The sequence below is a fragment of the Corvus hawaiiensis genome, chromosome 7 (genome assembly GCF_020740725.1).
Source record: "Corvus hawaiiensis isolate bCorHaw1 chromosome 7, bCorHaw1.pri.cur, whole genome shotgun sequence".
Classification (NCBI taxonomy): domain Eukaryota; kingdom Metazoa; phylum Chordata; class Aves; order Passeriformes; family Corvidae; genus Corvus; species Corvus hawaiiensis.
The window spans coordinates 31138515-31151730 of NC_063219.1; the positions used below are offsets into that span (position 1 = coordinate 31138515).

At 45.4% G+C, this 13216-nt stretch overlaps 1 protein-coding gene across 5 annotated transcripts in view; it reads right to left on the reverse strand.

Moving 5' to 3' along the window:
- Positions 1-3733: 3733 nt before the first annotated feature.
- Positions 3734-13216, reverse strand: part of HEG1 (heart development protein with EGF like domains 1) — a 46311-nt gene continuing 36828 nt past the window's right edge. For 4 of the 5 annotated variants that reach the window (XM_048308844.1, XM_048308847.1, XM_048308846.1 and 1 more), the window contains 5 exons: positions 8666-8708; positions 8526-8563; positions 7900-7987; positions 6192-6366; positions 3734-4489 (listed from right to left, as the gene is read on the reverse strand). In XM_048308844.1, coding sequence (XP_048164801.1) covers positions 4340-4489; positions 6192-6366; positions 7900-7987; positions 8526-8563; positions 8666-8708 — 494 coding nt within the window. In that variant the 3' untranslated portion in view covers positions 3734-4339. The remainder of the gene's footprint in view (positions 4490-6191; positions 6367-7899; positions 7988-8525; positions 8564-8665; positions 8709-13216) is intronic. The other variant, XM_048308848.1, reaches the window with a different exon arrangement.

Below are 13216 nucleotides of genomic sequence, written 5' to 3' on the forward strand. Positions count from 1 at the left end.
ACAGAGACCTTTTTTATACCCAAGAGGAGTAACAAGCCCCACTGCACTGCCAGAGGGTGCTTTGTTTACAGCACACACAGAGAGGATCCTGGTGGCAGCTGTACACAGAGACAACCTGCACTGAGACAGGCCACATCCCCGCTGTGGCTGGGCGAGTCCATACTGCTGGGGTGAGGCAGTGAACACCTGCAGTAAAATAACCATAAACTGTGACACAACACAGTGCACTGCACCCACCCCTTCTGTCCCGGCAGAGCTGGGAGCGGGTGGTGCCTGGCTGAAGACAGAAGCACTGCAACACACGTTGCAGCTGGGCTGGTGGAGAGCCAGGGGCTGAATTCCCCCAGGCTGCCTCTGTCACTTTCACAAAAGCTTCCTGGATCACTGTAGGGGAAAGCACCTGCACGCATCTGGCTGCTGACTCCTCCTGCCTAAACCCTCTCTTGCCTGCTGGGCAGGGCCTCCTAGGATGCCCAGAGAAGGTGTGGCAGGTCAGGAGAGACCCTCTTCCTCCTCCTGCTGTGGACTGTGCATTGGCTCTGTGACTCCTTTCTCACCCAAGCTCAATAGAAGGTTAGGCTGCAATGGATAAACCCTCAAAAGAAATGCCCCAGTGTTTACCTCCTATGGCAGAGAAAATTTCAGTGCAATAACACTCTCTGTTTCAGAAAAGTCCAAGTTTTGCAGTCCTCACTCAAAAAACCTTGCTGGATTTATTGAGACTCTTTCTCCCCAGATATACTTTAAGAAGAATTTGAAGACCATTAAGATATTAAAATTAATTACTTGCAAACTTGTTTGTGTTCTCAATTAGAAATAGTCCTATCTCAATTACACTCAAATCCCTTCCAATTTGCAATGTGCTGGGAGATATAGACCAAAAGCTTTGTTCATGTACTCTTTGTACAGAAGGACTGATCTGCAGTTTTGAGTTGGTATGTCACACTTTGTGTGTGTGTTGTACTTGACACATAGAGGTTCATCTCCTAGTCTTTGAACTAACCAAGCAATTAAACATCTTTGCCTGTAAGCATGGGCCTAAATGCTTCCCTATCTGAGGAAATGCTGGCACATGCTTATATCACAGGATTGTCGTAATTGCTGGGACACCTCCTTTATCACAAGGTGCTTTATTAAAAAGGGACAAAGTCCAGTGCTTGTGTATAGGCTTTGGATTTAGATTTAGCATGAATTGCAACTTCCTCTTTTTTTTTTTTTTTTTGTAACAAAGACACAACTCTGCTCCATACCATGGCAAAGGCAGACCTTTCTGTCCTGGGCACTCTCAAAAACAGAGGGAACTCACCCACACAGAAACAACCCTGCCAATCTCCTGTCTGAAGGATCCCACAGCACAGAAAATTCCTTAGTTCTCATCAGCCAATGAATCCTGTGCAATTAAGAGATCAGCTGCTAACAAAACGGAGAAGAACCTCATTTGTGGACTGCAAACTCTGATCACTGTGGCAGGGAACAGCTAATTCTTGTGCTTTACCTGTTATAATATTTTGGATACTGTAAGTAGAGCTTTCCTTTTCCTCAGGCAGCTGTACTTCCCATAAGCATCCATTTCTTTTCCCCTGTGGCTGAGATCAGCTATGTACTACCAGCTGCAAGGCTGATTATGGATCAGGCAGGCATGAAGCTGCATGCATTGTCACCAAAAGTTCATGTAAGTGCAAAGAATACTGCCCCAGGCAGTATCAGAAGCAACTCTGAGCAGGAACCAGAAACCTCTAAGCCAACACAGCAATAATTGCCTGTTGCTATCTCCCTTTCCTCTGAGTACCTGTTACTGACCTCTGGGAACACCACAGCCTTTAAAGAGCTGTGAGAGGATCTGGGAACTCACACCATCTGTAGGATGCAAGTACCTGCTCCCTGATGGGGGGGTCCTCATCATCACCCCAGGTTTGCCTCCAGTGAGCAGCCACACAACACATGAGCATCCGAACTGCTGCCCTTACGTGGGGTTAGGCACTTCAGGGATGCACCCTGTGATCCTCAGTGCTTCAGCAAGCCGAGCTACCTAATGAACTTACTTGTAGGCACTGTGCCTTTTAAAGCATGGTGGGGAAGAAGGGAATATCAGCTTATGTACACACTGCAGATATGGTGGGTTAGTGACTAAGGAATTGTGCTATTTGTTATCCTCATACAAGCAGCCATCTTGAATTAAAAGCACAGCCACATTCAAGAGGAGAAACTGCATCTGGACCTTGTATCTAAACAAGGTTTGGGTGACTCAGATTAACAGTGCAGTAAAGATAAGCGGTAAATATACTTCATTATATTTCATTATATTTCCTGCATGAGTCAGGGCAATCCCCAGCACAAATGTGGGCTGTTGGAGAATAGAAAGTAGCCCTGAGGAGAAGGACTTGGGGTGTTCGTTGACGAGAAGCTCAGCATGACCCAGCAATGTGCTCTCTCAGCCCAGAGAGCCAATTGTGTCCTGGGCTGCACCAGAACCAGTGTGGGGAGGGGATTCTCTCCCCCTGCTCTGCTCTCCTGAGTTCCCACCTGCAGTGCTGTGTTCAGCATTCCCATAAGAAGAAACAAGTCCAGAGGAGGCCACAAAGATGATCAGAGGCTGGAGCACCTCTCCTATGAACACAGTCTGAGAAAGTTGGGGCTGTTCAGCCTGGAGAAGAGTAGGCTCCAGGGAGACCTTAGAGCACTTTACAGTAATTAAAGAGGCCTATAGGAAAGCTGGAGAGGGACTTTTTACAAGGGCATGTAGGGATAGGACAAGGGAAAATGATTTTAAAGCGAAGAAGGTAGATTTAGATTAGTTATAAGGAAGAAATTCTTCATTATGAGAGTAGTGAGGCACTGAAACAGATTGCCCAGAGAAGTTAGCCAATCCTTGCAAGTGTTCAAAGCCAGCTTGGATGGGGCTTCAAGCAACCTGGTCTAGCGGAAGGTGTCCCCGCTTATGGCAGAGGGGTTGGAACAAGATGATCTGTAAAATCCCTTCCAACCCAACCCATTCTAGGGTTCTGTGATTAGTGAATCTCTTTCAACACCCAGTTTAGGTCAGAATACAGTCCATGAGTTTCCATCTGAGCTATGGTGAGAAACGCAACAACTTACATTCTTCAGCTTCTGCTAATATGAACGAACACACCTGGGTGAGGAAACTTGCCTGGTCTGAATCACTCGAAACCAGGATGGAAGAAAGAAAAACACTTCAATGTAAGTGATCTTCGCTATGCTAGGATTGCAAGCATCATGTTTTTCACTTCCTTAAATGCAACTGACTGCAGTGAACCCTCTTTTTGCAATGCACTGAAAGCCTCCACGGCTCCTTCAGAGCTCAAGGTGGACTGTGAAGTTTTGAAAACACAATGTTCCACCTTCAGTGCCCAGAATTCAGGTTCCTCTGCCCAGCCAAGGCTACAGCATTATTGCTCCTTCACCGATTCCTCATAAAGAGCATTCTGAATTCACAGCTCATCTTTTTCTTCCCTGTGATTAATTATTTAATATTGTATTGCTGTTTCCACAGGCATTTAAATCCTTGCAGGGAAACAGAGCCCCAAAGGATCCCATATGGAAGCACCATGATGGCATGTAGTGGCATCACTTCTGAACAACACCGCTTGACAAAACAACAACATTCCCTAGATACAGAAGGTTTGCAAAGCAGCACAACAGTGCCTCTTTTCAGTTAAAATTGCAGTGGTGTGACTAACCTTCCTGCACTCCTTGGAGAAAATCGGTCCATTAATTCAGCCAATATTGCCAGACACTGGGCTTCAGCAAGGACCCAGACATCTGGAGAACTTTTACCAGTAAGAAGGTGAGGGCCAGAAGACAAGCCAGCTTCCCTGTCAGGCAGGGAGCAGACAGCAATGCAGCGGTGTAAAAGGGAGTGGGCAAACCTGCCCTACCAAAAGCAGTCGCACAGTGAATCTTTGCATGAAGGCTGGCTAGGAAGACAAGCACAGTCAACAGTAAGTGAGATCTGTAAACAAGACACTCCCTAGTGGTATTCAATGCAGAGTGCTGGGCACAGTTCATCTGCCTGTACTGATCCGTGCTTGCCATGTAGCGCGAAGAGTGAAGAACGAATATGGAGTACATGTGTCAGCTTCCCTCTGGGTTTTTTAGTGATGTGCTTCTTGAGCCATTCCCTCCTCTTCCTCCTCCTCTCTGATGCTCAGCAACTGTGACCGTCCCTCAGGGCAGCAATGCTCTGCATGAAGTTCAAAGTCCTTCCTATTAAATGGGAAGAGTAAGATTGATGTGGCCTGAACTACCCAGGAGACAGATTGTACCTGGGGATTAAGGGCCACACAACTGTGTCAATCTTCCACTCCCTCCCCACTCTCTGCTAAAAATAGTCTCTTCTTCTGGTTTCATCACTAATGAAGGATGGATTGTATTGTCCAGGGTAGATGCATGAATGTCGAGATCCAGGCAAACCAGTGTAGGGAGGATAAAGTCCATTTCTTTCCAGTTCAGGATTTCTCAGTCCAGTTGGCTGTATTAGCAAAAAAATTAAATAAAAAGGGTCTTATTCACACACTCAAATCCTCCTTCAGGCACAGCCTTACCACATTTCCTTGCTGTTAGTTCAGTAGCTAGAAGGAACAATGTGATCTCTAATGATCTAATAATCTAGGATGATCTTTGCTGTATTGCCCAAAGGGATTGTTATGATGAAATCTAATTTTGACATCTGGCCAATGAACAGACTTGAAGTTTACCTAACTATCAAGTGCAGACTAGGTACACAGTTAATTTTTAATTTAAAAAAAAACAACCTACTGCTGAGCTCAGGTATTGAAACAACTCTCATGAAAAGGATATCGTCCCAGAGCCATCCTGTCTTGGAGTGACGTTATGATGTGTATCCCATATCGCTGCCTATGCCCAGAAATTTTTTTTTCCCGAACCTGGTGGGGGAGGGGTGGTTGTGCCTTCTCTCAGAGGATATATTTCTAAATTTGGCCAAACCGGTACACATCCTTAAAGGAAACAATTCTAGAAAATCAGAGTTAGTCTCCTGCTTTGAGTATTACCTGGGAGCACTTCTCTCCCCATTTCCCATAGGTACCTCCTCTCCCAACACAGGCCCTTGAATTACATGTCAAATACAAGACAATCTGACCTTCCTTTCTCTTCCCTTCTTGTAACTAAGTAAATCTCCTGGGGACACTTGATGGAGGAACATTGATGTCTAAGATCAAGACTCTACAATCCTTTCACCCAGTGAATAACATGAAGCCACTTGGTCTGATCTGTTACAGAGCAGATCCATTCAAAGCCCTCATCACCTACTGCTTGCTAAAATGTTTCCCTCTCTAGTATAATAAGAGCCTTAAAAAAAAAATAGGAAATGCATTTTCATTTTCAAATATCTCATTCTTAGTTGAAGCATGAAGGAAGATTATTTGCCTCCATGCTGTAGAACCCAGTAAATTTGCTTACTGGAAAACTTAAAATATAAGCCAAGAAAATAGTAATGCTCTCTGTTCTCTGCTCTGGAAAGCAAGGAGTCCAGAATGTGTGATTTGGGTGAAATCCTGCAACCTTCACTCACATGAGTAACCCACACAGACCTTAAAGAGTATATGTTGCTGAAAATGAGTGACAGATGATACAGCAGCACCACAGCTCTGGATACAGACATTAGCAGATGGTACCAGCCATGACAAAGTCTTGTGCTTCTGTCTTTCTGTGCCCTACACAGCCTATTACCCCATATTCCCTCAGAGCTGAAGGGATGCTCCTTACGTACCCTAGAGAGGGAAGGAATGGAAGAAAAGAGGGGTCCTCAGTGACCAGCATCTTCCTGTTTTGAGGCTAAGTTCCCCAGCTAAAGGTTTCAACCTTCCACTTCATCAGGGAGGGTAGACAGGAGAAAATTGCCTACAGGGAACCCTAGCAGTCTGTCCAGAAACTTTAACTGTCCATCTCTACTCTAGCATTGGGCTTTTTGGGCTTTTTTTCCAAAACATTCCTAGACATTTCCTAAGCATTCTCTCTAATGACATGTCTGTGATATTCACCACAGCTAATAGCTAGAGCCCATAGGACTCCTGCTGCCTTGCTGTCTAAGGAAGAGATTTGCTTTGCCCTTTTATCTTGCAGGAAAGGGATCTGCTCTTCCATAAAAAAAAAGGAATATCTCTTTCCTGTGTGAGGCACAAAGGTTTAAAAGTTAAGCTATGGATAGATACCGAATAATACACATCTGTCATCTGCAACAGGTTCTTGGTGCTTCCATTCTCCTGCATCTCGATGGTCTCTCTGCCCCACTCCTGTGCCCGGGGATTCTTCGGGTATTCAGCATAAGGTGACATCTGGAAATCCCCACTCTTGAAAATCAGTTTACTTATGTCATTTTTATTCTTCCTGTTTATAAAACAATGAGGGAAAGTGAAAACTTACAACTTATCCTGCTACCTTGTATACACTTCTGACATGATCTCAGGAGAGATCATTACTTGATGTTATGAATCTTAACTGGGAATGAGGATCATTTCAGAAGGACTATAGTCCAATCTTCTGCTTTGAAGCCAAGTCAGATATGAAATCAGATCATGCAACTCAGGGCATTATCTGGTGGGATTTGAAATCTCCATAGACAGAGATAGCAACCTCCCTGAGCAACCTATTCCAGTGCCCTACCATTCTCTTGGTGGAAGAATTTTTCCCTACATTCAGTTTGAATCCCTCCTGTTCCAGCTTGTTCCAGCTATGCCCCTTGTCTCTTAAAAACATGCATGTTCATCTAAGTCAATGGAAAAACTCATGGAAATTGACGGGGGGAAAGTATAGGAGCCCCCATGCTATTAATTATAGCACTTGCAGGCACTATGTTAGTTCCTAAGAAGGAAGACGTGCAAGGAGCTGGCCTGAGTGACACGAAATGTCCCTCCAGGACCATAGTGTTGTATGAGTAGACTTTGGTGACATTTCCAGTTCAAAGCAGAGTATCCTCCAGGAAGTCACATAAGCTGCCAAAGGCCAGGACTCATGAGAAGATCAGTCCATCCCTGTGGAGATCTGCAGTGTGGGGCCTGGAGTCATACTGGCCACCTCATTTCCTGGCTGGGGTTTGCTGGCATCCCTCTGGCTCAAAATACTGGGTAACAGGGGCACGCCACTGTGCCCACCAAGCCACTGCTATGTCTATATTACTGACAAATCCAGTTGCCAACTTTATCAGAGAGCTTTGAAACCCTAGATTTGGGGACTGGAATGGTGGGGAGAGGGTGTTACTGCAAGACATCCCTTTTCAGATTACATAAATCACAAACCAACTTCCTAGGCAAGCACATCTTGTCCAAAGCCACCTACTGGTATGGGAACTAGGGATGTGTGTGTGTGAGAGAGAGGGAGAGAGACACAGAGTGAGAGCACATGCAGGACTTGTCCAAAAAGGTAATTGAAAACCACAAAATCACCAAGTTGGAAGAGACCTCTAAGATCATCAAGTCCAACCCAAAAAAAAGCATTATATACACTCAAACACCCCTTGAGCAATGCCAAGTGACCTCTCCTGTTGCCTAAACTTCTCCTTTCTAATTAGCTTGCACTTTTGGAGTCTGCTTCCTGGCTTCTAAGCCTTACAGCACTGCGTGGGAAGGACTCACTCTGCCTCTCCATCCTTAGAGGACATGATTCCCAGATGTATCTTTAAAAGACACCCTATTCGGTTGTTAAGCCTGGCTGCTGGGGGAAAAAAATATATATGCCAGAAATGAAAGCAAAATGTGATACTTCAGTATCTCTGATTAACCCACTTGCTTAGCTTATGTTTTCACCTATGTTTTGGTCCTTGGCTATTGTATGTTTTAGTCCTTCAGAGTTCATACATGAAGCTCTGAGTGTAATCCACTGGGAGGATACCCTGGATGAGCCGGGCCTGGCAGCGGTACCTACCGGCAGCAGGTGACAATCAGTGCTATGCCCATGATCAGCAGCAGTCCCCCTCCTGCAGCTGCAATCACCACCGTGATGAGCTGGTACGCTACAGATGGGAGAGACAGGGACTCAGAAACCCCAGTGTAACATATCCACAGTCCCCATGCAAAGGGATTAACTGTTTAGTTCCCACCTTCCCCCCCCTCTGTAAGCAATATTGCCTTAAATTTTCAAGTGAAATGGAAACAAGTTCTTGTTTCCCTAGGGAATAGATTCCCAAGTTCTTGTTTCCCTAGGGAGTAGATTCCCTTCGCTGATAGATCAGAATGATTCAAATGGTATTTCATGGATTCACCTTCAAATATCTTGCTTCGAGAGTGCCCACTATATGTGCTATCCTGACAGACTATATAGGGAAAGAAGATGATCTTTCCTTCGTTTAGTTACGGAAATTTTGTCAAATTAAGTCAATTTTGTCAAAGAAGGTCCCAAAATGACTTGCAACATAAAATGAATAAACAATAAACACCGACAAAAGTAACGTGTACCTACTGCATTTTAGAGACAATCACTTGCAATTGCATGTTTCAAATGTCCCGTTTCTGACACTGTGGAAAATAAAAGAAATGAAATTTGGTACTCACGGTTTCCACAGTTGAATCCACCCAAGCCAAAGGGGCAGCTGGGAACAGAGAACAACAGGGAGTTTCAGCGGCTCAGTTGTGCCGACAAGTCACCAGAGCAAGGATGGTGGGGTAGGAGGAGGGCAGAACAGTCACCATACCTCACACAGGTCTCGTTTTCCAGCTTATATCCATCTTCACAGGCTGAAAACAGAGAGAAGGGCCGTGAGCACCACGTAGTGGAGCGGGGAGGGATTTCCCACCGGCGCTTCCCACGGCAGCCTCACCTCCACCGCCCCAGGGGCCTGACCGCACCGTGGCTGCACAGCAGGAACACGATGCGCTTTGATGGGATGCTGGATGTCCTCTGGTTTAGGCAAAACATCGCCCACTTAAATTCACCTCCCGCTGGCTTTAATGGAGCCGTTTCAGGGCTTCCAGGCAGAGCCAGCCCAGAGCCTGGCACAGGGAGGGCTGCTGGCAATGGAATTCCCAGCAGAGCTTCTTCTTGCCCAGATGAAAACTCACTGCACACTTGTAGTGCTTCACACAAAATAGCAATGTAAAAAATCTGCAAGGGCCTCCAGTTTTCATTTTGAAAGCCCATTGGAACTATGCTACTTTAGCATTGGTGCATGTTATTAATTACTTTTAAATGTTAGTATTGCAACAAGATGTTATGCAAACACAGTCAGGGTAACCCAAAGTGGTATGCTAATGGGTTGGGGGCTTTTTGTGTCACCTTCTTTTCTGATCTTTCAAATTTGCAGCTAACTAATATTTTACTATACAATAGAAATTGAATTTATGAGGTCTAAATAATCCAGAAAACTGCTATGTGCAAAATATTGGTGAAAAACTGAAACCATTACTTCAAAATAAAATAATTTCCATGCTTACGGACAGCTATCCTAAATTATCTGAGGAAATTATACTACCCTTCTGATGAACAGCAAAGGGGATGATACACTGGACACACACAAGGTTCAAATTACTGATAAGATCACTGCTTTTCACAGCAATAGCCCCACCAGAGCTCTTGCAGATCTGCTGCCTTTCACAGGGGCAGCAAAGGTGGTCACTCAAAGGCCTGGGCAGGAGTGATACAGACAGAGTCACCTTGGGCAGAGGGACAAGCCAGGGCCAGCACAGGCAGCAGCCCTTGGGGGTCTGCAAGACATCGTCCGAGAGTCTGGGAAACCCCTGTAGCACATTACACAGGGAATTGTTAAATGAAAACAAAAATGCTCATGGATTTTTTCCCTCCTCAAACACTGTGTGCTGTCACTGAATTTCCCTGAAATTAATTCCAGTTTCAAATCAAATAGTTGGACTGGAACTACATTCTAGAGAAACACCCAAGACTGATTTTAGTATTTTCAGTGACAGACAATCAACCACAGCCCTGGGTCAGATGCTCACAAAGTTAATTTTCCTCAGCCACTAAAAACACTCACCTTCCTTCTGGTCTGAATTGCCCCAGTGTCAAATTCCAGACTTTGAATGTTTGCTTATTAGATTGGAAAAGGTTATGTGATCAGGTTTCTCCTCACCACCCCCAAATCATTCCTTTATCTTTAATAAAGCCGAGGCCACTGAGATCTTTGAGTCTCCCTAATTATTGCAGCTTTTTTCTGAACACTCACAGGTTCTCTTTGACCCTTTTGAGTTCTGGCTCCCAGAAATAGATGTTGCAAGCCCAGGTATAATAAAATTTCCCATCTTCTGCCTGCCTCACATCCTCAGGATGTGTGGACACAGAAAAGTGCTGCACTCACATCACTTCTGTGCCTGTAGACACAGACTTGCTGTAGCAACTTGCACCAACAATGATGGTGGGGCTGATGTCCATGATACCTGGTCTTGCACACCTTTCTCTGCCCTATATAACTCCACTACTCCTTTACCACCTCCCTCACTCCAGAGCTGGGGATCAGGAGGGTGAAGCTCATTACACAGCCCCCCTGCTGCACCTCACTGCGATGCTTTTTGTGCTGGATGTATTTTTCTCCCCCTAAGATGATGTTTTTGAAGTAAAGGAAGAGACCAGAGGTAACTGTGAAAGAGTTAAGAGCCTCAGTCAACCAACAGCCAGGGCAAGGATAGTAAATCCCAAAGGATCCTTGCCTGGCTCATTCATCTCACTGAGGCATTAGCAAAAGGAGATTGGATGGGTTGCTCCTTTCACTTGCTAACAAAAGCAGACTGAAAACATTATGGAGTGAATGTTCTGCCAGAGTGAACCACAGGATCAGGCAGTAACGAAAAGTGCAGTGGAACAGAGGGAGGCATCACCTCACAGCTCACTGGGGTTGCCTTCTCTAATGAGCACAGCAGCCCCGTGTATCCCAGCCCCAGTCCCAGCCCCAGTCCACTGCCTGCATGTTGGGAAGGCCTGCAGGAGCAGGCAGGTGGGTGCTGGAGCCCACCCTAAGCCCAGCCCTAGCCCAATAATGTGTGTGGGTACATACACCTTGAGCAGTTTCAAAGCTGGAGCTGTGCCATGGGCAGGAGCAGCCCTGGGACCTCGCTGGCACACAGCTCTCGGGTCAGGAGGATATAGGAGCAGTAAAGAGGAAAAGCAAGATCCTGAATATGCTTTTCTCTGTCTCACTTAAAAACTTGGTGCTTATGTATTTTCCTCTCCTCACCGTGTCTTTTCCTGCCACTTTGCTTTCTCCTTTGGCATCTTTCCTGCTCCTTTGAACACATTCCCAGGAGAGCTCTCACTGTCACACTCACTTGGCAAGATTTCAAACACAAGCAGGGAACAGAGGAAAGGCATAAGTGTCAGGGGCCAAGCAAAGCTATCAAGTTGTGCTCCTCAACCTAGGATTCCTTTGCCTTTGCCTTCCCAAAAAACACTCAGGGGTCTCTTTGGAAACCTGCTTTGCTGCTCCTTGCTTCATTCCAGAAACACTTTGTACTAGTAAAAATAGCATGCCCTTGAAAAGCTGGCACATCAGGTTTGTTGCTCTGTTACTGAAATAGCCCTGAAGCTACTGAGAAGTTTGAAAATCAGCAGCAACCCAGAGACACTGAACAGCTCAGCAAGAGGTACCATGGCCAACATGTTGGAACTCCTGTGGCTTCGAGACCCAACCCTTCCCTGGTCCATACTTTTCCAAGCATGTCCCCGAGGACAGATGCTACAAGGAGGACAGAACAAACACTGTGGGTCAGGGCAGCCAATTCTCCCAGCCTTCCCACGGGGGAGACCGGACAGGGCAGCACAATAGCCGTTTCCCTCTTTGGAAATACTATAATTGGAGCTACTACACCCCATTTTCACAACCCACAATGAGGGTCGGATGCTCACGAGACCTCGGTTCCTGTTTAGGCACAGAGAGGGCAGTGATTTTCAAAGAGGCTAGTATATTGTATGCTATATTTATCAGCAAAATAGCCCTGAATATCAAATGGGGACCATAGCTTGGCTTTTGGAAAAGCCTTCAAAAATCCCAACCACCTGGCTTGCCCAGATGAGCGCAAGTGATAATGAAAATCTCGTATCTTGTCAGAGAGTGGCACCATGCAGTCAGTGCTGCCCTCATGCCTCTGCACTACAGCCTAAATCCCACATCAACCCTGTCCCTCAGATACTCTCAATCTGATCAATAAGATGTTGCCTACTGACAGCAGTGAGATGAAGGTGCAATTGAGGCTGCACTCTTTACAGATAAGGTTTTTATACTTTCCACAGCAAACAAGTTTCATAAGTATGGAGTAATCACATGTACACGATCTTATATCTCTTAGCCCTCTGCAACCATCACATCCAAGTGCCTCACAGCCTTTCAGCTATTTATCTTCACTGCTTGACAAGAGACATGAACAAGACAAATGAAGTAACTTTTGCTAGGTCCCCACTGTCCATGATGGAACAAGAATTGGGTAAAAACCTCCCCAAGTTTCAGCTCAGCTCCTCACTCACTACATAAGCCTATCTCTGACTCTCTAGGGTTGGTTTTTCCCAAAATAAATATTTCCCAAAAGAAATCCTTCCTCCAACATACAAGATGAGGGGAAGGAAGGAAAACACAAAGGGAAAGGTTTTGACACAAAGGAGCCACAGAGTGCAGGAGAGGCAGGACCCTGACCTGGCATGCAGAGATGCCCATCTCTGAGCTGTCCCTCCCAGAGTCTGTAGCACGTGAGTTATTTCCAGGCACATTTTTCTCACTCTCAGATTTGGAACCAACAAAACATCTCCTCCTATTTCAAGAGCAACCCAGCAGGCAGTGCCAGAAGCAATATATAACCACCACTGCAATTGTTATTGATATGTCATCAGAAAACTGCATTTCTTAAGAAGGCCTACAGCAACCACAAACTAGGGAATGGACACCCTGATCCTACAGAAGTCATTTGAACGCTGGCATGCAAAGACTTTGTTTAAAATGCAGCAAAACCAGATTTGTTGATCTCAGGAGTAGCTAAAAAATAATGCAATCTTTAAGCTTAAAATTTCTATTTGGAAGCCAGCTGAAAAATAAATTCATAATCACTTTCAGATACAAGTTTTTAAAATACTGATGATGTATTAATATAAGCTTGTGAGTTTAAAGCACTTCCCCTAAGTTCGCTGAGAGTTCAGACAAAATCAAAACAGGCAGAGACACACGTCATCTCTGCTCTGTGCCACTGAACTGGAGCCCAAAGCAGCCAGGCCCTCTTCTCCCTCTCCTCCATCACTGTGACTCACAGCATGC